This window comes from Macaca thibetana, chromosome 13 (genome assembly GCF_024542745.1).
Source record: "Macaca thibetana thibetana isolate TM-01 chromosome 13, ASM2454274v1, whole genome shotgun sequence".
Classification (NCBI taxonomy): Eukaryota; Metazoa; Chordata; class Mammalia; order Primates; family Cercopithecidae; genus Macaca; species Macaca thibetana.
In genome coordinates this window covers 1407823-1435719 of record NC_065590.1, presented here as the reverse complement: position 1 = coordinate 1435719, position 27897 = coordinate 1407823, and the positions used below count along the sequence as shown (strand labels likewise).

At 56.4% G+C, this 27897-nt stretch overlaps 4 protein-coding genes across 4 annotated transcripts in view; 3 read left to right on the top strand and 1 right to left on the bottom strand.

Moving 5' to 3' along the window:
• Positions 1–27897, top strand: part of ANKRD39 (ankyrin repeat domain 39) — a 745852-nt gene that overhangs the window by 466546 nt on the left and 251409 nt on the right. The window lies entirely within an intron of this gene.
• Positions 513–27870, bottom strand: LOC126934295 (tyrosine-protein kinase ZAP-70). Its single transcript, XM_050755107.1, has 14 exons — positions 27617–27870; positions 27299–27377; positions 14493–14915; positions 13676–13836; positions 5928–6066; positions 5739–5826; positions 5606–5652; positions 5397–5448; positions 4288–4480; positions 3541–3747; positions 2681–2873; positions 2449–2589; positions 2239–2351; positions 513–994 (listed from the first exon to the last, which is right to left on the bottom strand). Exons 3-14 carry the CDS (start codon positions 14892–14894, stop codon positions 871–873), a joined length of 1860 nt encoding a protein of 619 aa, XP_050611064.1. The 5' UTR covers positions 14895–14915; positions 27299–27377; positions 27617–27870; the 3' UTR covers positions 513–870.
• ACTR1B (actin related protein 1B) overlaps positions 11414–27897 on the top strand; it is an 80851-nt gene continuing 64367 nt past the window's right edge. The window contains exon 1 of the mRNA XM_050755162.1: positions 11414–11418. The gene's annotated coding sequence lies outside the window, so the exon portion shown is untranslated. The remainder of the gene's footprint in view (positions 11419–27897) is intronic.
• FAM178B (family with sequence similarity 178 member B) overlaps positions 24806–27897 on the top strand; it is a 218462-nt gene continuing 215370 nt past the window's right edge. The window contains exon 1 of the mRNA XM_050755105.1: positions 24806–24809. The gene's annotated coding sequence lies outside the window, so the exon portion shown is untranslated. The remainder of the gene's footprint in view (positions 24810–27897) is intronic.

The following is a 27897-nucleotide window of genomic DNA, read 5'->3' as shown; positions in this document are numbered from 1 at the left end:
TGTAATTTTTCTTCATTCATTATTTTTTAAAACAATTTAAAAAGAATGTTTGCATTTTGGTATTTTTCAAATTCAGTAATAGTTTATGTGGGAGCTAATACGTGCATCCACCCAGGAAAAACGGTATCTCTCAGGATTTTCGAGGCGCCCCTGGGGTGGTGAAGACCCCATGTGGATGGGGGAGGGGGGTTAGCATCGGTTAAAATTGCTCCAGGTGATCCGAACGTGCACCCGGCATGGAGCACACCCATCTCCACACAGGCAGGGGAGCTGGGCTTGGCCGGGCACGCGGCCCTTGGGCCCACACCCACCTGGCCTCAGGTTCCCCACTCCACCCCAGCCCCTCCCTCACATGAAGGTGCCCCTAGGGTGGAGAGTGGGACCCAGCTCCGTCTTCCCGGGGGTCCCTTCCAGGCTCAGTCCACACAAGAACAGTCACCTCCCTGCACTGTTCATAACCCACCCCTCCCCTGGCACCTACCCCCACCCCGGAAAAGATGAGGGCGCTCAGACAAGAGGGAAGTTGAGTTTATTCTGGTTATCTACACCCGACCACCGAGGACACCCAGGCTCCAGGGTCAGGGCCCAGAGGAAGGCATCCGTGTAAGCAACGCCCTCAGCTCAGGGCCCTCCGGGAGCCACCAGCCCAGGCTGCACGGCCCCAGCCTCCGGGGCCTCCCTGCTCCGCAGCCAGACAGGACAGGGGTCAGGCAGGGGATGCAAGGCCAGCACGGCCTGAGATGCCTCTACCACAGCCCAGCTGTGTGTGGAGACAACCAAGCAGGGCTCAGCCGGGCTGCAGGGCCTGGGGTGGGGCCGAGGCAGGGGAAGAGCCGGCGTGGAGGGCTGCAGGCCCTGGGCAGTGGGAGCTCAGGCACAGGCAGCCTCGGCCTTCTGCGCGCAGCCCGGGGAGCCCTCCGCTTTGCTGGCCAGGCTGTAGTAACAGGCCCGCATGCGCTGCTCCACGGTCAGGAAGTCGGGGCGATCCTCCCACCTGTGGGGGTGGGGTACATCCAGGCTGCTGACCACACCCCCAGGACCCAGCTTCACTACAGGGTGGGCATGCACAGTGCTTGGCTGAGGTAGACTTTCGGGGCTCAGAGAGTCAGCAGGGCTGCTGGGGTGGTGGAGAGGCCTCTGGGGTGTGAGAGCGTTGGGCGATGCCACACAGCCTAAGAGGCAGAGCTGCCCACACACAGGGTGCTGGGATGACCCTCTACTGAGCGTTAACCAGTGAGGACTCAGGGGACTGAGTGGACTTGGTGTCAGAGTGGCAGCTATTGACCATGGGGACCTGGGATACAGAAAGCTAATGCTTTGCGCATGCACCCGGGGCCAGGGTATCAGTGGGCTGGGCGAGGGCTTAGACGAGAGGGAGTGTGAGGCTGGTGAGCAGCAGAAGCCTGGAGCACGGCAGTGGGTCTGGCCAGTGAGGAGCTGCAGTATTAATGGTACTGGGCATGGGGTATCCATGGACTGTGTTGGGGTGCTAGGTGCTAGCCTCTTTGGCTACTGGGGTGTGGTACCCTGGGTGTTTCCTGATGGAGGTCGAATTAACACGTGTCACAGGAGGGTGGACCGGCCAGAGACGGTGTCTATCTGTTGGGCTGCTTGGGTATTTGGGTGTCAGTGTCCTAAGTGCTGGCCGGTGGGGAGTCATGCGTTAGAGTGTCCACACGTTGCATGGGCAGTCTAGGGCGTCCGCTTGTTTGGGTGTGTGTTGCCTGTTGTCTGATGGGAAGTTGGGATATTGATGGTGTTAGGAGTTGAGATGTTTGAAGGTTGGGCTTCCACCAGGCAGAGGTAGGGGCTGGAACAGATGAGAATTTGGCATCTCAGTGCTCGCCTGTCTGGTAGCTGGGTGCTGCGTGCTGGCTGGTGGGGACTGGAGTGTTGGGTACTGGAGAACCATCTCATGCCCTGAGTGTTGGTGTCACAGGTTGAGTAGCAGAGTATGGATGTGTTTGTGTGTTGCAGGGTCCATGTGTTGAGTGATGACTGAGGTTTTAGATGCTGAGGCACAGGCCCACAGGTGGGGTGGCAGGGCAGGGCACACTGGAGCAGGACAGCAAACCCCGGTGTGTCAGAGAGCTGGGGACGGGGGTAGGGGGTGGCTGCAAGGGCCATGAACTGGGTGAAGGGCTTTGGGTGGGATGGCATTATGTCGACATCAACTTATCCGGCACCAGGACGTCCCAGGGGTCAGCCCGGCCGGGTCCCCTCCCCACCGGCACTCACTTGTAGATCCAGCAGTCGCTCATGAGTTCGTACAGTTCAGGCGGACACTCTGATGGGCACTCCATCCGCTTGCCCTGCTCGATGAAGGCCATGACCTCCGGCCCTTTCATCTTCTGCTCAAACCAGGGCCGACACACCTGTGAGTGACCAGGGTCCTCCTCCTCCTCCCCCTCCCCACCGCACCGCCCACCCGCCTCTGCCCTCGCCTGCCTTGTAGGGCTTCTGGCCGTAGGACAAGGCCTCCCACATGGTGACCCCGTAGCTCCAGACATCGCTGCGGCTGGAGAACTTGCGGAAGTTGATGCACTCGGGTGCGTACCACTTGAGCGGCCACTTCCCTGCTGAGCGGGCCTGGGGAGGGGGAGATGCTGCCGGGTCAGGGCTCGGGGACCCTCTACCCACCCAGCCTGTCCACCTGGGCATCACAGGGGCAGAGGCTCACAGTGTAATAACTGTCATCGGCGCCCAGTGCTTTGGAGAGGCCGAAATCGCTGATCTTGGCGTAGTGCCGGTTAACCAGCAGCACGTTGCGGGCCGCCAGGTCACGGTGCACGAAGTTCTTCTCCTCCAGGTACTTCATCCCCATGGACACCTGGTGCAGCAGCTCGGCCACATTGCTCACGGGGATCTCCTCCCTGGGGTGGCGGGGAAGGCGGGGTCAGCTGGGAGACCAGCCAAGTTCCCAGGGGCAAAGCACGCTTCTCTGACCCAGCTGGGCATGAGCCAGGTGACCATGTGTTCAAAAATGCTTATTGAGTACCCGCTGGGGACACAGCGGTGAACAAAACAGGCAAAATGCCTGCCTTCATCCAGTCTCGAGGTTTTAGGGATCACCCACACGCCATGACTCCCAAGTCTAGACCTCTGCCTGCACCCCTGACGTGCTGAGGTCTCACGGGCATCTCAAAGATAATGTGGCCTGATTGTCCCCGTCCCCACGTGCACACCCATGTGGCTCCTCCACTGTCCGCTCCAGCAGTTCCTCTTTCTCTCACACCCAATCCGTCAGCAAACCCTGGCAGGTCTGCCATCAGAATCTCCCCAGAACCCACCGCACTCCTCGCCTCTGCCTCTGCCACCAGGAGGCAGCCACGGCACCACTCACCTAGACCCCCAGGCAGGAACCGTCAGGTCCGCCCAGGCCCTTGTTCCCTCCTCACTGTCTCCCACTGTCTCCTCCTCGCTGCCCCCGAGCCAGGTCCTTCCCACACATGCATGCGTGCGGGTGTGTGTCCACCATGCCCAGGCAGAGCCCGGGCCCCACCCACCCGATGGCTGGGCCCACCCGGTGCTGGTGCTCACTTCTTGCCGGCCAGGAACTTGTGCAGCGGCCCGCTGCCAGCCATCTCCATGACGAGCATGAGGGCCTCAGCCTGGCAGACGCCAATGAGCCGCACGATGTAGGGGTTGTCCAGCTGGTGCATGATCTGTGCCTCCCGCATCATCTCCTCCGTGTCCGCCTTCTCCGTGCCCTGCTTCAGCACCTTGATGGCCACGTCAATCTGCTTCCTGCTCGACCCGGCCACGGGAGGCGTGTGGGCAAGGGGCACCGGCCCTGCTCGGCCCCACACCCCCACCCACCCATCTCTCTTCTCCCTTGAGTTGTGCGGTAGACAACTGCGGTCGCCACCCAGGTTGGAACCCAGGCGCTCAATGTCCTTGCGGCCGGGAGTGTCTGCTGAGGACAGCTCCCAGCCGGGTTGCTCACAGGGAACGGCCCATTGCCAAAAGGAATCCAAAGTGACACCCTCCCCAGGGGCAGCCTGTCAGGGGCCAGTGGACTCACGGATCGGGGACCCCACTGCAGCTCCGCTGGGTTGGGTAACTGCAGCTCAGCCACCTCCCCCTGCCCAGGCCCACATCCCACCCCCGTCAGGTGTCCCGAGCTCTCTCAGGGAATCCTCCAGCGTGCAATGTCCTGCCCCAGAGTCTGTTTCCCAGGCAAACTGCTGTGAGACAGACATCCCGGCTCCCACCCCACAGCCTAGTGAAGCCGCTCCCCTCTGTCTCCATGCGGCGGAGGCCCCACCACGGCAGGGGCGGCCATACTTGCGCATGCGGTACACGCCCTGGCGCACTGAGCCAAAGTTGCCGCAGCCAAGTTCAATGTCGGCTATGAGGAGGTTATCGCGCTTCAGGAAGAGCTTCTTGTCCTTGAGCTCCTCTGGGTCGCTGTAGGGGCTCTCATACACGCTGGTGTCCATGGGCATCGGCCGCGGTTTCTCTGGGGACGTTACGCGCGCTGGGCACACACAGCCGTACACTCCCAGGTCAGGGGCAGGGGCGTGGGGAGCAGGGCAGCCTCAGCCCCCACAAGCACCAGCCCCAGACAAGGGTGCCGTCCCTGGAGCATGCACAGGCAGGTGGGTGCCCATGCGTGTTCCTGCACATCCACACGCAGGCACTGGCATACACTCCTGGCCACAGCTGTGGGTGCACCGTGCGGCCACAGGAGGGTGGACTCTAGGGGCGGGTGCATTGGTATCCACGTGGCACCGTTACTGTGCCAGCTGGGGTGTGCATATGTGTGCATTCGTACGTGTACACCTATGGCCAGGCCTGTCCCTGTCCGTGTATGCAGCACACAGCCACATTTACAAGGCCTCCGAAGGTGAGCTTCTGGGTGTACATGTAACTATGTATCTTCTCGGTGCACACATGTGTTCAGGTCTGCACCCACCCATGAGACACAGGAGCACCTGCAGCATTTTAGGAATATGAGCTCTGGGGTCCATCCTGGGTTCACATCCCGCCCCCACCACTGCCCCACATCCCCGTAGACAGAGCCCTCCCTCTCTCATCTGTAAAGTGAGGGTAATCACCATAGTCACTTCATAAGGCATGTCAGGAGGGCTCGGTGGCTCATACACACAGTGACCTCGGAACGTGACTGACACATGGTAGGCGCTCAACAAACGTGTGTCTGGGGAGCCCCAGGCGGGGCCAGGTGTGCTCCCTGCACGTCAGTACGCACTGGGATGTACGTGCACACAGGCAGGCGTGATGGGCATGTGCATGTGTGTCACAGGGGTTAACCAAGCCAACTGCCACAGCCTGGCCCGGCCCACAGCATCCCCGTGAAACCCCACAGCCCTGACAGGGACCCTGCTCTCAGCTTGGCATGAGCCCCAACCCACACCCCACCTCTGCCCGCTCACCTGGCTCAGGGGTGTATCCATCTGAGTTGAGGGTGTCGATCCGTCTCTGAGGCTAAAGGCCACAGAGTCAGCAAGGCCTGAGCTGGGGATGTCCATCCCCTCTCAGGAGACCCATGTCCACCGCAGGCACCCCAGCCTCCACCCCAGCCTACCCCACAGCCACCCCCAGCTCCGTCCCCAAGGCCACACTCCAGGTGCCCCCAACTCACGTGAGTGAACGTGGATGGGTGGGCTGGGAGCGTGGGAGCAGCAGCCCCTGGGGGAGCAGAAGGGCCAGTGAGGGCTGGGGGCCAGGTCTCTGCCGCCCCGCCCACCGCCCGCCCGCCCGCCCACTGCAGGCACCTGAGGCACTGCTGGCGCTGCTGTTGGGACAGGCCTCCTTCAGGCAGTAGATGAGCCCATCCGCCTTCAGCTTCAGATACTCCACCAGCTGCAGGGAGCAGGCAGCTGGCAGAGGCTCCTCAACTCCCCAGAGCCCGGCACCCCATCAGAGCACAGCATCTCCCAGAACAAGCTGCACGGGCGGCCTACCTGCCAGAGCGTGTCAAACTTGGTGCCCTCGGGAATGCAGTACTTGCCCGCCTTGTCTTGGCTGATGAGGTAGTGGTACACCGTCTTCCCATAGATGAGGGACAGGGCATACGTGCCCTGCTCCTTCCGCGGCCTCAGCCTGGCAGGGGAAGGGAAGGGATGTAACCCCTAGAGCCACCTGGGGGCCTCCTACCGTGCCCCGGTTCCCCCCACACACACCCTATGGGCTCCACACCCAGGAGCCTTGCAGAGAAGCTGCAGGGACTGGGGAAGCCAGGCCAGGCTCCCATCGCCTCCAGATCTGCTGATGATGGGCTAAGTGGCAGAGGGCAGTGCAGGGGCCATGGCTGTGTTCCCAGGAAAATGCACAGTCCTCCAAGAGCCAACAGATGGCCATTCACGGGGAATACCTGACCACCCGCAGTGGACACTCAGCCATGGAGGAGGGGGACACCCATCCACTGGGGAACACCTGGTCCCCCATGGCTGAACACTTGGCCATCCGTGGCCAGACACTTGCCATCCACAGGAAGAGAGCCATCCACAGGCACTCATTGAGGGTACACTTGGCCACACAGTCAGCCAACCATGGGGGGCACTTGGTCTTCTACGACAGACACAGAGCCTTCAACAGGTGGACCTAGCACCATTCTCCTGGGGAGAAAAAGCCTTTTCCACCTAGACACACACAGGTAGGTGCAGCTTCATGACCAGCTCACAGGGCACCCTGTGCAAATCAGAACAAGTCACTTTCTCATCACAAGACTGACCAGTTCCATAACAGATGGACCTTTCCTAGAATGAGACCCTCGATTGCTTTCTGCTAGAATTTTGTCAAAATAAATATATAAATCTTCCATGTCTGTGATGGGAATTGAGCCCCTCAAAGGTGGTGTGTTTGTGGGGTGAGAAACTGTCCCCCCATCCCCTCCAGCCCTGAGTACACACACATCCCCCATACACACAGACCAACTTAGTGTCGGACACTGGCACCCTCACATGAAGCCCCACGGTGACACCAGTCAGCATCCCCCACAAAACAGTTTTGTCTGGGGTCACTGGCACAAGCCTCTACTGCAGGATCAAGTGTAGCTTTCCAGTGAGGAGGGAGGGCAGCTGGCCCCAGGGAAGCTGTGGAGGGCAAAAGCAGCCAACTCCTGACCTCAGGGATTGCACTGCCCTACAGAAGAGCCCTTGGGATGGCCTGTGAGCTGCACCCTCCAAGGTGCAAATTCTCAGACCGGGCCTGGCCCTGCCTGTGGGTGTTCATTCACTGGACAAGTCTTTACGGACTGTGGACCACAGGCCAGGCACTGTTCTGAGTGCAGGGATACAGCAGTGAGCAAGGCAGCCGTGGGCCCACCTTGCAGTGAGGCCCTTCCTTAGGAAATGTCCCCTGAGTGAGGCAGAGAGGTCCAGCTGTGACCATCCCCTCCATTCCTGGACAGCATGTTCCCCAAAGAACAGCGCAGTGAAGGGTGGGGCAGTTCCCAGGCTAGCCCACAACAGTCTGGAGACAACGTGGAGAGATGGGAAATCAAGGCAGGGGGCAATGAGGGCACACAAAAGGGCAAGGAAGAGAAGCCTGCCACAAATTAGGAAACAAACATCCCACAGAGACACGAGGCTGGGATAGCAGATGCAATGCCATCACGTGAAACCCCACAGTGACACCAGTCAACATCTCCCCCAAAACATTTCTATTCTGAGTCACTGGCACAAAAGCTCCTGTTAAGTGCAGCTTTCCAGTGAGGAGGGAGGGCTGTTGGCCCTGGGGGTCTCAGAGCTGTGGAAGTCAGAGGCAGCTGGCAGGCTGGCCGGGAGGCGATGGTCTCCAGGGACTGTGAGACGTGAAAACACCTCCTAAGGGTCACAACCTGAAGTTTAAACTGACAACAGAGACTCGATGCCAAGTCACTCACCAACAAACAGCAAACCTCCCCTCCTATCTCCCCTCCTCTGTCTCTTTCTTTCTTTTTTGTTTTTGTTTTTGTTTTGTTTGTTTGTGTTTTTGAGATGGAGTCTCGCTCTGCTGCCCAGGCTGGAGTACAGTGGCACGATCTCGGCTCACTGCAAACTCTGCCTCCTGGGTTCCTAGTAGCTGGGACTACAGGCGCCTGCCACCACACCCAGCTAATTTTTTGTATTTTTAGTAGAGACGGGGTTTCACTGTGTTAGCCAGAATGGTCTTGATCTCCTGACCTTGTGATCCACCCACCTTGGCCTCCCAAAGTGCTGGGATTACAGGCATGAGCCACCATGTCTGGCTCTCCGTCTGTCTCTTTCATTCTTTCTTCTGGAACTAATAATTTCCTCCCTGTTTATTTAAACTTCCGTGTGGAATATTGGAGACAAACAGCCACAATATTAGGGAGCTCTTCGCATCAATAGGTGGGGTCTCCTCCTCTGTCTCCTGAATCAGGGTTTGACCATGTGCCTTGCTAACAGGACATTAGCAAACATCACACAAGCAGAGACTTGAAAAGTAGTTGAGCATTGAGGTTGGCCTGCCCTCACTTGCTTTTCCTGGCAGCTCTCCAAACACCATGGGAATGAGTCCAAGCTAGCCTGCTAGAGAAGGCCCATGGAGGAGAACCAATGTGCCCCACATGAGTGTCCAATAGCCATTCATGTGAGTGAGGCCATCCCAGAGACCATCCAGCTCCAGCCAATCTTCCAGCTGGCTGTGGCCACATGAGTAAGCTCAAAAACCCAGCAGAAGAGGCACCCAGCTGAACTTCGCCCAAATTACCAAGCAAACCAGCCACATTGCCAAGTAAAACAAGAGTGAATAAATGACTGGTGTTTGTTTGTTTGTTTGAGACAGAGTTTTGCTCTTGTTGCTCAGGCTGGAGTACAATGGTACGATCTTGGCTTACTGCAACCTCCACCTCCCGGATTCAAGCAATTCTCCTGCCTCAGCCTCCCGAGTAGCTGGGATCACAGGCATTCACCATCATACCCAGCTAATTTTTGCATTTTTAGTAGAGACAAGGTTTCACCATGTGACCAGGCTGGTCTCAAGCTCCTGACCTTAGGTGATCTGCCCTCCTCAGCCTCCCAAAGTGCTGAGATTACAGGTGTGAGCCACCACACCCAGCTGTAAATGACCATTGTTTTAAGCCACTACGTTTCAGGGTGTGAATACAGCACATTGTTACACAGCAAATGCTAACCAATACACTCTTTGGAAAGAGACACGTGAGTTCATAAAGAGCAGCCGTAAATTCCCAGATAATAACCACACAGGCTAAGACATTGGTGTTATCACCACATATATTTCAGTACCATAAGTTCTACTTTATTTACAAAAAAAAAAAAAAAAAATGCTAGATAGTGGCAGTTCTTTGTTCTTGCAGTTGGGACTTGCACTTAAGCCAGAAGTAGAGGCTAAAAAATCAATTTGTATCTCTGCTCTTAAAATAATACGTAGAACCTTTAAGAGCTGCATCTGTCTCTGGTTCATGATTGTAAAACAAAAGAGCTACCATTTATTTATTAAGATATTGGTTCTAAATTCTTCACATATTTGTCCTATAACCACAGCACTCCCCACAAAGTAGGTAATATTGTTATCTCCATTTTGCAGATGAGGAAACTGAGGCACAAGATTATGTATCTTGCCTAAACTACAGAGTTGGTAAGAGGTGGGAAGTGGAGCCAGGATTCAAATGCATTTCTGACTGTACAGTTAATTGCTACCTAGAACTAACACCCAGCTCTGTCACAGATTACCTGTGAAACCCTGAATAAACTGCTAATCCTCGCTGGGCTTCGGTTTCCTTATGTATAAAATGAGATAACTGGTCTAAATCATAACTTCTTGACCTGAAACAGGTTCGAAGGATGAGGTTCAGGACCAACCATGATCTTGTATAACTGTCTGCAAAGTCCTTGAGGTGAATATGTTTTGGGGGATTGTGAAAGGGGCAGTCAGTAGGATTCCAAAGAGGTCTGCGCTCCAGGAGAGGATAAGAAATACTTGACAGGCCAGGCGTGGTGGCTCATGCCTGTAATCCCAGCACTTTGGGAGGCCGAGGCGGGTGGATCACCTGAGGCCAGGAGTTTGAGACCAGCCTGGCCAACATGGCAAAAACCTGTCTCTACCAAAAACACAAAAATTAGCTAGGCGTGGTGGTGCACGCCTGTAGTCCCAGCTACTCAGGTAAGCTGAGGCAGGAGAATCACTGAACCCGGGGGACAGAGGTTGCAGTGAGCTGAGATTGCACCAGTGCACTCCAGTCTGGGTGACAGAGCAAGACTCCGTCTCAAAAAAAGAAACACTGGACAATGTACTCTCTTAAAGGCCCTTTCCAGGGCAAGTTTCTTTTCAAGTCAAATCAGCCGATTCCATAAAATGCTGCCAATAACACAGAAACAGGCCAGCGTTGGCAGCGCACAGGCTTGGGTAAAATTCCATCTGTTCTTCAGCAACTATGAACTGTGCTCAACGGTAAGCATGGTCCTGGTCTTCACTCCAGGCCTGAGTGGCACGTGTCTTTCTCTCACACCCCGAGCCCTGAGAAAGCTGTTATAGACTTCAGGAACCGCAAGAAGAAGCTCTCACAGTTTCTGTCCAAAGCGTGCCTTGCCTAATTTTCCAGGAGCCGGGTTCCTTGTAGCTGCTTCTGGTCTCTTGACATTTACCCAGAATGATCACTGTCCCTCATACCACTGTGCCAGCTGTTTCTGGACCTCACTGCCAGCCATAGGCTCTATGTCATGCCCAGATGCTGGGCATCTCTCCTTCCTAGCCACACCCTCCCACCACCAACGCTGGTCCTATTTGCCTGGGAGACTGCATGCCAGTTTGACATGCGATGCACAGACAGCTGCTTACAGCTGTTGGCCCTGGCTCTCCTGAGACTCCTCTAATCTCAGTAGACTGGTTAACTCTAAGCCTGTCATGAGCTCTGCTGTGTTACACAAAAAGTGTTTGAACTTTTCCTTCGGGCAGTGAAACCTTTGCCACACAATACTGTATATGGAAGCCTAAGATAGCAAACAGATCAAAGCCGAGCTGCTGTTGTCATTCAAGTGGAATGGGGGCCTGAATCCCACCTGCTCAATCCTCCGCTTACTCTCCCACCCCCTAGAATCCTCTGTCACTCTCAGGAGGCTTTAGAGAATCTGGGGGAAATTTTTAAGCCATTACAGTGGCAGAATTATGACCTGTATGTGTGTGTGTGAGTGCAGGATGAAGAAGAGAGATGGGGGCGGGGAGGGAAAGAGAATAAGAAAGGAAAACTAAGAAGAGAGGCAGAGACTGCGGGGATGAAAAGCTACATTGGGGATGTAGGGGGAAACCAGAGTAGAAACTCAGATTATAAAATCAAAGACAGATGAATTTACATTTTATGAAGGAGAAAGCAGAGACGGGAGGAAAGAATCAGTTACATCAATAGGAAGGGCTTAGAGCCTTCTTTGTGTCCAGCCTGGGGAGAGCCCCTGGGCTCTCAGGCACCTGGGGTAGCATGTCTGGACGAGGGGGATATGAGCATGTGAGACTTGTGAGCTAATGTTAGTAACCTCTTGGCGAGGGTCACACCTGGGGTGGGGTGATGCAACATCTAGAGAAAGGTGGGTAACACCTGGACCAGCCATCACCATGTACTGCAAGACGGAGCCCTCCAGATGCAGCCCCTGCCCTCAGGCTGACAGTCCAAAGAAAAGAGAGACAGCCCCCAACACCCATGTTCACAATGCCCATACCTTCATGACAACCCCCTTGGTCCAATCCTACAACCAACCTTTTGCAAAAATGGCTCCCTGCATTCCTCTCCCTTAGGGAGTCCCTTCCCTACAGTGACTTTGGTTTTGGTCGTGTGACTTGCTTTGGCCAATAGGACATCAGTGACATTACAGAAACAAAGGCTTGAACTTGCCCTCTCCTCTCTGACTGATCTTGGGAACCCTGCGCCACCACCACACGAACAAGCCCCAGCTCCTTGCTGGATGATGACTCCACTGGGCCAGCTCATCCCCATCACCCAGGTGACACTGAGCCAATGGCCAGTCATGTGAGTGTAACCATCCCAGCCTATTCAGGACCAGCCTAGATGACCCAAACCAGAACTGCTTAGTTAGCTCACAGAATCGGGAAGAGTGATAACTCATTTTGAGCCAATAAATCTTAGGGCTGTTTGTTACGTAGCAAAAGCTAACTGATACAAATGCAAAGGTTTCCTCTTAGAGAAAACAGCCCTGTCCTGAGCTGTTCAGAAGTTGTGCCATTATCTGCAACATGTATCTAAGAACTCCCTCAGAAGCCTTGGAAACTCCACTCCAATTTACAGCCTAAATCTGAATCTGTATGGTAGGGTAAAAAGAGTTGTTTTATCAGTCCACAACAGAATCTTGGAGAGGGAGCTGCATCTTGCGAAGAAGCCTGCAGGCAATCTACAGAAACTTCACATGGGTGAGGAAAATCAAGGGATGTGGTCATTTCCTCCAAGTGGGTTGACCTCAGGAGAGGAAATAGCCCTGGGGGAAGCAGGTGACCCGAGGGATCTGCCGGGCAGGGGCTCGGGCCAAGAAGCACTCACGAGAAGGAAGGCCCAGGAATTGTCCCCACAGATTTCTTGGGGGAAAACACTGGGCTTCCTGAGGTCATGGGAAAGAGGCAGCACCAGTTTCTCTGTATTCTGAGGCCGGAGTGACCTCAGCTGCACCTGGACACCATCTGTTATAGAAAAGATCCCGTGTCCAAACCAGAAAGCAACAGTCCCAGCAGGGCTGTCGAACACTCAGAGTTTTGAAAAGAGCTTTTGAGAGAGTTTTTTCACATTAACAAATTCACAAACAGCCACACGGCCTCAGCTGCGGCTCAGACACGCACGTTCACCCACATATAAAAGCTAACATTTACCACATTTTTCCTATGTCAGTTACCATCCTCTCGCTTCACACGTACTAATTCATGTAATCCTGCTAGAGGACCCCGGGGGGAGGTACCGCTGTCAACCACAGGACAGTTAGAGGGGCTGCTTCATCACTCTCCCGGGGATCCCATCTCACTTGGGGGAAAAGCTGAAGTCCCTGCCCTGCCCATCACCTCCTCCCATTCTCCCCCTCACTCACGCAGCTCCAGGCACATGGCAATGTTTCCGGAACACACCAGGTGGACTCCTGCTTCCTGATCTTTGCACCAGCCATTGCTTTTCCAGGAACACCCTTCCCCTTGAAAGCTGCACAGCTCACTCCTCAGCTTCTTTCCCTTACTCAAAAGCCACCTTCTCAGGAAGGCCTCTTCCGACCACCTAATCTCAAATTGCGACCCCTCCCCACCTGCACACATGGCACTGACTACCATCTGACAGGGTCTCTATTTTATTGATTCCTTTTCTTGTCCACCTGCCCCATGAAGCCAGGCACTGTGTCTGTCTGGCTCATCGCCATGTCCTCAGTGCCTGATACACAGTAGGTATGCAGTAAATATTTGTTGATTGAAGGAGGGGAAACAGGCAGACAAACAAGGTCTGCTACTTGCCCAAGGGCCACAGCCAGCAGGTGGCAGAAGCGGGATTCCAAGCCAGGCCAAGGGACCCACTCTGGAGGCTTTCCTGGTTACTGCCTCTACCTCCCCATGCACAAGCTCCTTTGCACATCAGAAACGCACAACCCACTTGCACACGGGAGCACAGGCACACCCTCACGGCCCACCTGCACGCTCACGTCTGCCCCAGTCCCCAGGATCCCTGCCAACGAGCCCCAGTCCTCACCACACCCAAACCCCGGGCCCCACATACAGGAACTTGCCGTCGGTCTGGGTCCCAGAGTAAAGTTTGCGCTCGGCCTCCTCACGCGTCAGGCTGCTGTGGTACCAGGGCATCCGCTCGTGGGCCGTCGTAGCAATAAGTTTCTCCACCTGCGGTGCCTGGCTGATGATGGCCTGCTCCAGGGCCTCGCCCTATAAAAGGAGAGTCAAGAAGGTCTGTAGGTGCGGCCAAGTGCTCGCCACAGGAACCCCCTTCCGGGAGCCCCGTCCCAGAGGACTCCCCACCCCATCTCACCCAGGCGTCCCTAGCGCGTGTTATGCAGGTTGTCGAGGACCACTTCCTTGCCACCTCCATGGTCCCCTCCCCAGTCCAGCTAGGGAGGAACCACCCCCACCTTCCAGCACGGCCCCAAGCGTATCTCCAGCTTGAAGATCTAATTCAGGTGGTTGTGCACGGTGGCGTCACTCAGGCTGTGCAAGACTACAGCCCATCTTCCCGGACAGCCGCCCTACCCTAAGGGCTCACCCTGACCCCACGCACCCTCCTCCCAGCCCCGCCCCCAGTCCAAGCCTCGCCTTCGCCTGGCCCAGTGCATCCCTCCACCTTCCCATCTGGCACAGTAGCGCACCATAGCATCGCTCAGCCTGCGGAAGGCGACCGCCACCACGGAGCCCCTACCTCTGAGGCCTCCTTTCAGGTTCTTCCCCAACCAGTGCCCCACCTCTCCAGTTCCAAAGGGGACTGAATGGGGAAGACGACCTTTTCCTCCCTCCTATCCCCCAAAACCCCGGACTGCCCCCCTCGGGCCACGCCTCTCCAGACCCCGCGCCCCAGGCCGCGCTCTCACCTCCAGCTTCCAGGTCTGGCGCACGTAGTCGCGCACCATGGCGTCGCGCAGGCAGTCGAAGACGCCCGGCTGCGGCTCCAGGCCCGACGGTCGGTTGCACGGCTTACGCAGGTTGCAGGGCAGCCCGTCGGGGTCGCGCGAGTAGAACTCGCAGAGCTCGGCCGGTCCGCAGTGAGCCTTGCCGCCCGCGATGGCGTAGGTGCCGTTGAGCTGGCGCTCGATGGGAAAGTGGTGGAAGCGCACGTCGTGCACCAGCGACAGCACATAGCCGCCCAGCGAGCGCAGGCACTGGCGCAGCAGGAAGAGCCCGTCCGCCATGCCCGCCAGCTTCAGGTGCTCCTCGGCCTCGGAGCGCGAGATGCTGCCGTAGAAGAAGGGCAGGTGCGCCGCGGGGTCTGGCATCGCCCCTGGGCCTCCCCAAACCTGCGGATTCACAGAGGGTCGGAGGCACATCAGGCCCTTCCTGAACCCGGTGCGTGGGGCCCAGAGACGGCGCAAGAGGCTCCGCGTGGAGGGCATCAGTGCCGCAGGCTGAGCGCGCCAAGGGGGCAGAGCCTGCTCTGTGCCCGTCAACCTGGAGAGAAGCCGCAGCCTGCTGGGCACAGATCCAGAAGTCCCAAACCCCCCCTCTGACTTTCCGGAGACATTATGTGGACACTCAGGCACGCCAACTGGTCCCCAAGCACCAACACCGGTACCCATCCCTTCGTGTCCCAACTACGTGCTGAATTCTTGTGTTTCAGGCCCAGTGCTGGAGATATGCACTCTGGAGGCAGACACGGTCCCACCCCGCCCTCGGGAACGCAACGCTCTATGGAGGGAGAGCCGTGAGATAAACTGAGAAAGAAACAAAAACAATCATTACAGACTGAGGTCGGCATTACAAAGGAAATAAGTGGAGTGACATTAAGAGAGAGAGGAGGTGGCTCTCGCTAGGACGGTCACCTTCTCCGAGGAGCTAGCATTTGAGTGGAGATCTGAAGGAGGAGCCAACTTTTCAACAAGCGCGCGGGACAGCACATCAGGCAGAGGGGATGGCATGCACAGAAGCCCCGAGGCCGCACCCAGCTTTGTTCACCCAAGGGCCCTACCTCTCAGCCTCCCGTGTCCCTTCCACTGACCCTTTCCCCTCGGCCTTAGCAGGCCCCCCTCGCCTTGCCCTCTGCCTTCCTTGGCAAGTTTCTACGGAGCATATGCTAATTTGAATATCCATCCCTAGGGGACTGGTTAAATACATTAGGGTTTAATCTCAAAGTGAACTTTGATACAGCTATTAAACAAAACGTGAACTTTGATACAGCTATTAAACAAAACGTGTGATTGAGGGGAGGAGGAATTAAGGCTATTTAGACAGATGGACATCTGGTAAGGCAGATAACTTAAAATTGCCTGCCCTCACCTTTCTGGGGTGATGGTGACGTCCTGTATATTCACAGGGCTTGGGTTACACAAGTGTTTGATCTTGCCACAACTAAGAGAACCTACACTTAAGATGTGTTCATTTAATTGTATTTGCCTCCCTCAATTAAAAAAGAAACATAAAATATTGACCCCTAGGTAACAATCTGCGTGCAGAAATGTTTAGGAGTGATGGGAACTGAGGACTGTAATCTAGTTTGAGAGCACCCCCCAAAATAACACTGATGGACGGACACACAGAGCGAGAGGGACGGATAAAAGGTTAGACAGCCAGAGAGACACAGTTGACTCCTGTTGTTCTCCACAGTTCTGTAAAGTCAACGCAAACACTGAACTAGCAAATAGAGAACTATCCGTCCTAGGGGAAATGTAGAGTTAGATTCCTAGGAGCCTCTGTTTACATTTTCATCAACTGATCAAGACATAACCTTGTTTTTTTGCGAGTTTCTGCTTAAAGGCACCTTATTTAATATACCTGGTTGATTCACTAACATTGAACACTTAGCCAACAGCACTATAACGATAAGCTTATCTGACATGCTTTCTCCGTAAGGCACATACAGCCTTCTGGCCCTTAGGAATGCTAGACAGCATTTCGGCACTATGGTTAGGGGCCACATTAACCAGTGAAATCACCAACAAAAAGCACAAACATTCAAAATATGTGAGGCCGGGTGCGGCGGCTCATGCCTGTCATCCAGCACTTTGGGAGGCTGAGGCGGGTGGATCACTTGAGGTCGGGAGTTCGAGACAAGCCTGGCTAACACGGTGAAACCTTGTCTCCACTAAAAATACAAAACATTAGCCAGAGGTGGTGGCAGACACCTGTAATCCCAGCTCCTTGGGACGCTGAGGCAGGAGAACCTCTTGAACCCAGGAGGTGGAGGTTGAAATGAGCCGAGATCAGGCCACTGCACTCCAGCCTGGGCAACAAGCGCGAAACTCTGTCTTTAAAAAGATAAAATAGGCCAGGCACGGAGGCTCACACCTGTAATCCCAGCACTTTGGGAGGCCAAGGCGGGTGGATCACAAGGTCAGGTGTTGGAGACCATCCTGGCCAACATAGTGAAACTCCGTCTCTACTAAAAATACAAAAAATTAGCCGGGCGTGGTGGCGGGCATGTGTAATCCCAGCTACTCAGGAGGCTGAAGCAGAATTGCTTGAACCTGGGAGGCAGAGGGTTGCAGTGAGCCGAGAACGCGCCACTGCCACTGCACTCCAGCCCAGGCGACAGTGTGAGACTCCAATCTCAAAAAAAAAAAAAAAAAAAAAAAAAAACACACACACACACACAAAAACACACATAAAATATAAAAACAAAATATGTGGCACCACCAAATAGAACATGAAAAAGATTAGCCAGCTGCAGTGGCTTACACCTCTAATCCCAGCACTTTGGGAGGCCGAGGCGGGCAGATCACAAGGTCAGGAGATGGAGACCATCCTGGCTAACACGGTGAAACCCTGTCTCTACTAAAAATACAAAAAAAAAAAAAATCAGCCAGGCGTGGTGGCAGGCGCCTGTAGTCCCAGCTACTTGGGAGGCTGAGGCAGGAGAATGGTGTAAACCCAGGAGGTGGAGCTTGCAGTGAGCTGAGATCACGCCATTGCACTCCAGCCTGGGTGACAGAGCGAGACTCCATCTCAAAAAGAAAAAAAAAAAAAAAAAAGAACATGAAAAAGACATTTGTCTGCCGCATGAGAGCATTTGCCTTGTGCATCCTCAGTGGGAACATATGTGTCGAGTGACTCATATTTTTGCCACTCTGTATGTCTGAGAATGACCACAAAAGTGCCACGTTGGTTTTAGGGTTTCAAATAACTGTTAACAAGTAGGAGAATTCACAAATAAGAACTTCACAAACAGTGTTGATCAACTGTATGTGATAAAACAATTATAGCAAATCATTAACTGTTGAATCTAGCAGGTGAGTTATTGGTGTACAGTTAATTCTATTTTCTGCATATTGGTAAGTTTTCATAGAATGTTGGGAAAAAATACCTCTCCATAGCGGTTATGAGGTGTTTCTCTACTAAGAGAGGTCCAGCAAGGCTACTCAGGCATAAGTTTGCACTGGAGAAGTGACCTTGGGTGCCCTTCTTAGTTATGCAAATGGAACCAAGGGGTAAAATGAATGCTTTTGTGAATCAGGAGAGGCTCCCTCTGCCCGGGGTGTCCAGGGATGGGCTCTGGAGCTGAAAGGAAGGTACTGGAATGGGAATCAGGTGAGGTCTGGGTCAGAGTAGCTGGAGGAGGGGCCAGGATCTGCATTGTAACCCGATTAATTGTGATGGTGAGGTTGGGAGGGCCAAGCTTGAGGGGGGTCCTGGATGGCCCCACAGTTACAGACAGGTGGGTGTTCCAAAGATTCATAAGGGACTGCATTTGTGGCTCCACCTGGAGAAACAGGTCACCATTCCACAAGAGTGTTTTTAAAAAGTCACGAAGTGGCTGGGTGAAGTGGCTCATGCTTGTAATCCCAGCACTTTGGGAGACCAAGGCGGGTGGATCACATGGGGCCAGTAGTTTGAGACCAGCCTGGCCAACATGGTGAAACCCCGTCTCCATTAAAATACAAAAATAAGGGCCGGGTATGGTGGCTCACACCTGTAATCCCAGCACTATGGGAGGCTGAGGCGAGCGGATCACGAGGTCAGGAGATCAAGACCATCCTGGCTAACACAGTGAAACCCTGTCTCTACTAAAAAAAAAAAAAAAGAAATTAGCTAGGCGTGGTGGCGGGCGCCTGTATTCCCAGCTATTCAGGAGGCTGAGGCAGGAGAAAGGCGTGAACCCGGGAGGCAGAGCTTGCAGCCAAGATGGTGCCACTGCACTCCAGCCTGGGTGACAGAGCGAGACTCCATCTCAAATAAATAAATAAATTAAATTAAATACAAAAATTAACCAGGCGTGGTGGCGGGCACCACGCTACTCAGTCCCAGCTACTCAGGAGGTTGAGGCAGGAGAATCACGTGAACCCAGGAGGTGGAGGTTGCAGTGAGCTGAGATCATACTACCTCACTCCAGCCTGGGCAACAGAGCAAAACTCCATCTCAAAAAAAGAAAAAAAAAGTCATGAGGGCTCCTAGGTATTCACTCTAAAGAAATGGAAATTGGCATTCACACAAAAACCTACCCAGGAACCTTTATAGCAGTTCTAGCCACAATTGCCAAAAATTAGGAATAACTTAAATGTTTCCCAGCAGATGAATGAGATACACCGTGGGACATGCCTACCGTGGAATTCTACTGGCAATATGTGGAACGACATACGGAGACACACGATTCCACGGATACATCGCAAAGGCCTCTGGCTGTGTGAGAGAAGCCAGGCTCCAAGGGCTACAAACTGTGATTCCACACACAACTGCAGGGATAGAAAATGCGCCAGGGGTTGCTGGGTGCTGGGGGTTAGGGAAGGAGTGATGACAGAGGGCAGGAGGGAATTTGGGGGAACAGTCTGTATTTTGATTGATGTGGTAGTCTCTGGGCTGTACGCATTTGTCAAATCTCAGAATTTTTCACTAAAATGATATAAAAATTTTATTGTATGTAACTTATACCCCAAATTTTGATTAAGGGGGAAAGGAATTGGAAGATACAAACACAATGGACACTAAAAATGCTAATGAAAATAGGAAAAGTGATTAAGGGCTGTCTACAGTCCCGTCCCTATGTCCCTGACTCCCAGCCTTCTCAGCCAGACCCACGGTCTGCGCCCACCCCCTAGGCTGTTCTCCAGCACTGATAGCACCCCTGGCAGTCTGTGTGCACCAGACAAGCACTCTGTGACCTCCTCAATCCTGGGTCCCCTGAGTGGCCGACACCAATGACTCCTCCCTCCTGCCTGAGCCTCATAGACCTCTCTGGTCCTTCACAACCCCGTGGCTTGCCTCCACCCTCTGACCATCCTGCTCACTGTCCCCCTACTTGGGTCATACATGCTGCCACACCCACCTCTCCCGGAGCCCAGATCTCTCGCCTGACTGAGGTCGGTTGGTGCTGGCATCATTTCCTTTGATCTCCACCAACTGTTTCCATTAATACAACCAACTAAGATCCAGATGGCACGCTCATGCTGCCTGTGGCTGGCTGAACCCCACAGTCCATTTCCACAGAGCTGAGCTCCACAGTCTGCAAGCTGCTCCTTGGCAATTCTTCCCCCAGGCCTCCCTTGCTCAAGACCCTACTGTCTACTGCATTGGATCTCCCCAGCCCGCTGCCCCAGCTGAGCTGTGCTACTTGCTTTCCTTCAAAGGACGTTCATACTTTTATCCACACAGCACCCTCCACCTAGTGCACCCTTCCGTCTCCCCTCCGTCTTTCCAGCCCAGCCAGCCCTTCTTTGAAGACTCCTAGAGTCACTCCCACAAAGCATGAGGACGCAGGATGAGGCAACAAACTGAGGGCTTGTCCAAGGACCATGGGTGCAGGGTAGCAAAGCTGGTCTCTGGGGCCGGAAGCTGTGGCAGGAAACTGTCGCCAACAGTTTGAGAAGCTCCTCCCCACGTGGCCACAGGTGCAGCCTGGGTAGCTGGAAGCAGGTTAGGGCAGAAGAGGAGATGAGGGAGGCTCGGCGCCCAGCCCAGGGCTGCCATCCGTGACCTGAGGCTAAGGAGTCCCAGAGGCAGGCTCTCTTCCTGTGCATCTCGGCTGCATCCCAGCGTCGCTGTCCCATGGCCCACGAGGACAACCGTAATCACAAGCACCACCCATAGCAGGCAGGTCGGGTGGTGGGCGGCTCCTCTTCCACCCCTGGGGCCTTTCTGGACTGTCCTCACTAGTAAAACATGGGGCCCAAGTTCCCAGGGAGCCCATGGCCAGAGATGCTGGGGAGGCCAGAGAAGGTGGGCAGAGGTGGCAGAGATGAAAAGTCCGGGGGCAAGAGGGGAGAGCATTTGCCACGCAGTGGTTAGCCAGAGTGTCTGCTGTCAGTGAGCTGCACCGATCTACAGCTCCCCGGGATGACCCCAGACCCCAGGCAGGGGATCAGATGTTTCTGTTCTCAGCTGTGTCCCTGCAGACTCGCGGCCCTCCCAGGAGTCACCCACCCTGAGACCCAACCCGGCCCTCGTCCTGCCTGGGCCACCCCAACGGGCAGGACTTGGGTTAGGAGCCCCACCCTCAGTCCCCAGTGAACCTGTTCATCCCCCAAGCCTGGCCTACGGTTCTCCCTAGGCTGACCCCAGCCAGCTTCCTCTTGAGCTCACAGTTCAGAGATCCTAGTTTGGCCTTCCCAGAGCTTACAGCCCCAGGATCCCAGCAGAAAGATCACAGCAGAGCAGCCACGGGGCACCTGCCCCACGCTCACAGCCCAGGCCCTGAGAGGACGATGGGAGGAAGCCTTGGAGCCTGGTCGGAAGGACCTGCCTGGAACCCCACCATTCACCCGGCCTCCTTGAGTAAAGGCCTGGAACCCCACCATTCACCCGGACTCCTGGGGCAAAGGCCTGGAACCCCCCATTCACCCAGCCTCCTGGGGTAAAGGCCTGGTACCCCCCCATTCACCCGGCCTCCTGGGGTAGAGTCCTGGAACCCCCCCATTCACCCGGCCTCCTGGGGTAGAGTCCTGGAACCCCCCCATTCACCCGGCCTCCCGGGGTAGAGTCCTGGAACCCCCCATTCACCTGGCCTCTGGGGTAAAGGCCTGGAATCCCCCATTCACCCGGCCTCCTGGGGTAGAGTCCTGGAACTCCCCCCATTCACCCGGCCTCCTGGGGTAGAGTCCTGGAACCCCCCCATTCACCCGGCCTCCCGGGGTAGAGTCCTGGAACCCCCCATTCACCTGGCCTCTGGGGTAAAGGCCTGGAACCCCCCATTCACCCGGCCTCCTGGGGTAAAGGCCTGGCACCCCACCATTCACCGGGCCTCCTGGGGTAAAGGCCTGGAACCCCCCATTCACCCGGCCTCCTGGGGTAAAGGCCTGGCACCCCACCATTCACCTGGCCTCTGGGGTAAAGGCCTGGAACCCCCCATTCACCCGGCCTCCTGGGGTAAAGGCCTGGCACCCCACCATTCACTGGGCCTCCTGGGGTAAAGGCCTGGAACCCCCCATTCACCCGGCCTCCTGGGGTAAAGGCCTGGCACCCCCCATTCACCCAGCCTCCTGGGGTAAAGGCCTGGAACCCCACCATTCACCCGGCCTCTGGGGTAAAGGCCTGGAACCCCACCATTCACCCGGCCTCCTGGGGTAAAGGCCTGGCACCCCCCATTCACCCGGCCTCCTGGGGTAAAGGCCTGGAACCCCACCATTCACCCGGCCTCCTGGGGTAAAGGCCTGGCACCCCCCATTCACCCGGCCTCCTGGGGTAAAGGCCTGGAACCCCACCATTCACCCGGCCTCTGGGGTAAAGGCCTGGAACCCCACCATTCACCCAGCCTCCTGGGGTAAAGGCCTGGAACCCCCCATTCACCCGGCCTCCTGGGGTAAAGGCCTGGAACCCCACCATTCACTGGGCCTCCTGGGGTAAAGGCCTGGAACCCCCCATTCACCCGGCCTCCTGGGGTAAAGGCCTGGCACCCCCCATTCACCCAGCCTCCTGGGGTAAAGGCCTGGCACCCCACCATTCACCCGGCCTCCTGGGGTAAAGGCCTGGAACCCCACCATTCACCCGGCCTCCTGGGGTAAAGGCCTGGAACCCCACCATTCACCCGGCCTCCTGGGGTAAAGGCCTGGAACCCCACCATTCACCCGGCCTCCTGGGGTAAAGGCCTGGCACCCCACCATTCACCCGGCCTCTGGGGTAAAGGCCTGGAACCCCACCATTCACCCGGCCTCCTGGGGTAAAGGCCTGGAACCCCCCATTCACCCGGCCTCCTGGGGTAAAGGCCTGGAACCCCACCATTCACTGGGCCTCCTGGGGTAAAGGCCTGGAACCCCCCATTCACCCGGCCTCCTGGGGTAAAGGCCTGGCACCCCCCATTCACCCAGCCTCCTGGGGTAAAGGCCTGGAACCCCACCATTCACCCGGCCTCTGGGGTAAAGGCCTGGCACCCCACCATTCACCCGGCCTCTGGGGTAAAGGCCTGGAACCCCACCATTCACCCGGCCTCCTGGGGTAAAGGCCTGGAACCCCCCATTCACCCGGCCTCCTGGGGTAAAGGCCTGGAACCCCACCATTCACCCGGCCTCTGGGGTAAAGGCCTGGAACCCCACCATTCACCAGGCCTCCTGGGGTAAAGGCCTGGAACCCCCCATTCACCCGGCCTCCTGGGGTAAAGGCCTGGCACCCCACCATTCACCCGGCCTCTGGGGTAAAGGCCTGGAACCCCACCATTCACCGGGCCTCCTGGGGTAAAGGCCTGGAACCCCCCATTCACCCAGCCTCCTGGGGTAAAGGCCTGGCACCCCCCATTCACCCGGCCTCCTGGGGTAAAGGCCTGGCACCCCACCATTCACCGGGCCTCCTGGGGTAAAGGCAGTGCTAGATTACAGCTGTTGCGGAGAGATCAGATTCCCCAAACATGCTTCAAAGGAAAAAAGAGTCAAGGGGTCAAATACAGTTTCAAATGCTGTGAAAAGCACATTAAAGGCTCCGAGAAGACCACGTGGAAGGACCCCTTTCAGCGTCACTTAATTCCCACACCTATTCAACAAAGCCGTGAAGGTCTACTGTTTCACAGGACATTCTCTGGGCATCAAAAGCCCCCATTACATGCCCATCGTCAGAGCAGAGCTATCACGCCAAAGCCACAGGACCTGGTGGGAGCGGGCAGGAGCAGCACGAGCTCCATATGTCCCCTCAGCCAGAGGCTCCACGTCCCGCCAGCCAGAGGCTCCACCTGTCCCCCCAGCCAGAGGCTCCGCATGTCCCCCCAGCCAGAGGCTCCGCGTGTCCCCCCAGCCAGAGGCTTGACATGTCCCCACCAAAGGCACTGCTGGAACGGGGCCCCGGCCCCCTACTGCCCCCACCTCCTCCTACTGCCCCCCTACCATGCTGTTCCCACACCCACTCCTGGCTCTCTCTCTCTGAACCCCCAGTCCTCGCCTGAGACCCTAAGTCCCTCTGAAGCCGTGTTTCCTGCTCCTTAATCCCCAAGATGTGCTTGGGCTGCCTGTGCCTACCAACAGAGGCAGCATAGGCACTGGTCATCAGCAGATGCCAGCTTGGAACCATGAGCCACACAGCAGCAGTTAGCCATGGTGACAGGCTCCTCCTTCATATGTCTTTCCTGACTGCAGGGATCGGATTCAAACCATGGGATCGTGGAGCTACCACATGGTCACGGTGCAGCCTGAGCAGCGAGTGAAGCTCGCCAGACCTCTGGAAAGCAGGGCCAGAGAAGGTGCCCAGCCTGGGGCTGCAGGGACTCCCTGGGGTGAGACTTGCTGGCCCCCCCTCATGCCATCACATCCTCCTCTTCTCTGCTGGAAGCCCTCTAGCCCTCTAGGCTTTCACCCACCTCACTTGGGGTGAAAATGCAAGTCCTCAGGGTGGCCCCCAAGGCCCTTCATGATGCCCGTCACCCCCCGTCACCCGCTCCCCTCCAGTCACACAGGCATCCTCGTGTTATTCCTTCAGGTTCCTTGGACAAACCAGGCATGGTGCAGCCTCAGGGCCTTTGTACTGTCTGTTCCCTCTGCCTGGACACTCTTCCCCCAACACCTTCCACTTTATTCAGGTCTCTGCCTAAGTCACCTCCTCCAGGAGGCCTTCCCTGACCTCCCTCTCTAAAATAGCCTCTCCTTCTCTCTCTAGACCTGACCCAACTTTATGGTTCTTCGCCACCTAAAAGATGACATTGTATCAACTTTGTGACACAGTACCTTTGTCCCTGCCAGAATGTAAGCACCACAGGAGTGGAGACTGTCTCGTTCCCCTACCTATACCAGCACGGCACAGAGTAGGTGCTCAATATACCAGGTACCTACAAAGGTCTGCAGTCAGCTGGGGGGGGTGGGGACGCCTCTGAACACCCGTGGAACCTGACACCTGGGGAGGGGTGAGGGCTACAGGGGCTTCCTTGGGTGGGGGACGGTGGACCTAGGGACTTCCTCCACTGACCCACGGTGGGAGAGGAGGGGCCCGTCCTGAGGATCCTGGCCACCGGCTGTTCCCTCAGCCCAGAACAGCGCTGCATCCTTCTCCTGGGCCTCAGGCTTCAGGCCTCCTCCGTTGTCCCATCCTCCCAGAAGCATCCCATGGGCCCCGCCCCCTCCCCAGCCTGGGTCAGGCACCTCCCCTAGGCTTCCAGGGTCCCCATCCTGCTGCATCACAGTCCTGATGGCCTCTGTCTCCGCTCCTCCGTCCGTGACCAGGCTGAGCTCCCCGAGGCAGGGCCCACGGCTCTTGTCTTGTTTTCTATGGAAGCTCCTGCTTCCTCCCAACAAATGTTTGTCAAGTGTGTAAGGACAACCACAACAGCCTCTGTGCTGGGGACGGCCTAGCCATTCACGAGCATTAGTCATTTATTCTAATTCTCACCACAACTCCATTTGGTGGGGACTGTTATCCCACTCCTCAGCTAAAGAAACTGAGGCTCAGAGAGGTCAATGTCACGCTCGGAACATGCAGCCTGCAAGGGGCTGCCACGATTGGAACCCAGGTGTGTCCAACGCAGCAGGCAGCACTAACCTCTCCAGCAAATGGCTATCAGGAGACCCTGGAGAGCCGGGCTGGGGCGGGGTCAGGGTCAGATTCCCGAACCCAGCAGACTCTCTAAGTGTCTGTGGATTGAACAACGCCCCTCCACCGCCCCTCCAGGGAGGCCCCCAACTCCAGCCTCCACTGCCTGTGTGACCTCAGCAACCAGCGGTCCCTCTCTGGGCCTCAGGCTCTGTGACTGTAAAAGGGAGTCGGGAAAAGGCGGGGTGAGTCGGGAGGATAGGGGCTGAAAGAGACGAGGGGACAGCGTGGGACTGTGCTGGGCCTTGTAGGCTGTTCACAGGATTCCTGTCCTGGACCTGTTAGATGCCAGTAACACCCGCTGGGTCAAAACCCAAACCGTCTCCAGGCACCATCAACTGTCCCGGGGGGATGGGAGGAGGCAAAATTGGCTTTGATGAGAACGGCTGCCTTAACCCTGTACCTTGGGGTGGGGCAGGGAATGGTCAACACGGGTGGTCTAGGTGCTGCAGCCCCAGAGAATATATAGGAACTGTGGAGTCCAGAGCCCAAGGCCACCCAGAAAGAGTGAGGATAATGAGGGTTTTAGTGAGACGTTTCTCCACACCTGTATGTGCCAGGCACTGTGGATACAGTCAGTCTCTTTATCCTCCCGAGAGCCCTGGGAGGGAAGCACAGAGAGATGCGGTGACTGGGAGGGAAGCACAGAGAGATGCGGTGACTGGGAGGGAAGCACAGAGAGTTGCGGTGACTGGGAGGGAAGCACAGAGAGTTGCGGTGACTGGGAGGGAAGCACAGAGAGTTGCGGTGACTGGGAGGGAAGCACAGACAGATGCGGTGACTGGTCCACTCACACAGCTGGTGAGTGGCAGAGCCAGAACGTGAAGCCAGGCCCCCAGGCTCCAGAGTGTGCACATCAACACCCCCGCCAACACTGCCAGGGCAGCGGGGCTGAGGCTGGAGGGCCGGTGAGAAGAGGGAAAGCAAGCTCCGGATTCAGCAGGAGGCACCTTCACAGGGGGCACCTTAGGAGTCCCTGACCCTGATCTCTCAGCAAGGCATTATTAAGCACCTCCTGTCTGCCTGCTGTTCTAACCAAGACGAGAATCATGAATCATCTCGAGCTGCTCCCCTCATGAACCCCTGTTCTTCCTGTCGGGGATCCTTCCTACCCGGGACACGTTTCCCAGCCTCTCGTCAACAGTCAGGAACCAAGCACCTGCCAGGTGCCCATATCTGCATGTGCATTTAACAGATGCACAAACTGAGGTCAGAGAGGCCGAGCAACTTGCCAAGAACACACAGTACTTAAGCAGAACCCGGGGTTTTGCTCTTTCTCTCCCCAGGTCTTCCTCTAACCTGAGCTCGGCTACAAGTGGCTCAAGCCTGCCCTGGACCCCTCACAGGAATGACAGCATTCTGCTGATGGAGCTCACGGCCCTGGTGAACAGCCCCCTTATCTTCACAGGGCCTGGGGACTACAGTGCACTTGCGCTTTCTCTGGAGCTTTCTCTGCTTCCGGGAGCCAAGGATGCAGCCAGACAGGGCCCAGCAGGAGCCCAGGAACCAAGCAGGCCTCGCTGTGTCCCCTGAACAGCCCGGCTTGGCCAAGCCTCTGGAGGGGGAGCTGCTTCCCTCAGCATGGCCACACGCCCTGTCTGCCTCCATCTCCAGCCGGTCACCACCCAGCCCAGTCCTCCAGCCCTCCTGGTCCTCCCAGCAGCCTCCTGACTCCCGGTTAATATTCTTTCCTCCTCCTCCAGACACAGCCCACCATGCAGACGGTGGCCAGGTGCCACTCCACCCAGGCACCACTTACCTGGGGACGTACAGGTGGATGTCCAGGCAGACAGGCCACTTGTGGGGTCTCTGGTCCCAACGCCAACGGAGAGCCGGTTCTGGGTTAAAAATCAGGACTTACAAAGTCAGTCTGGATTTCCCTGCAGGCTGAGCCCCCAGCCTGAGAGGGAGGCCCTGCCGCTCACACTCTCCGCACACACTCTTGGGGAGGACGTCACACCCCGCCAGGGTTTCTCACTTATGGATGGGGTGTTCACCCTCTGCCAGGTTTCCCAGAGCCCCCTGGGGTGGCCCTGGTGGCAGGACACGGGCAGACGGCCCGAGGACAGTCACTCACCTGAATGCCCCAGCAGCAGCTCTGAGGCCCACGGTGGGCCAGGCCTGGCCGGAAGGCCTGGTGTCTGCTGAGCTCCAGCAAGCAGGCTTGTCTGAAACTAACCTATTTCCTGGATGCGAAGACAGGAAAGGGGGCTGTGTTTGATGTTTACATCAAAGTCACAAAGTGCTGTGCTCAAGGAAAATCACAGGCCACGTGCGCCAGGGAGGAAGAGGGCATTTCCGGGGCCCAGCACTGCCTGCCCAGCTGCAGGATGGGACTGAGAGATGGGGATGAGGCTA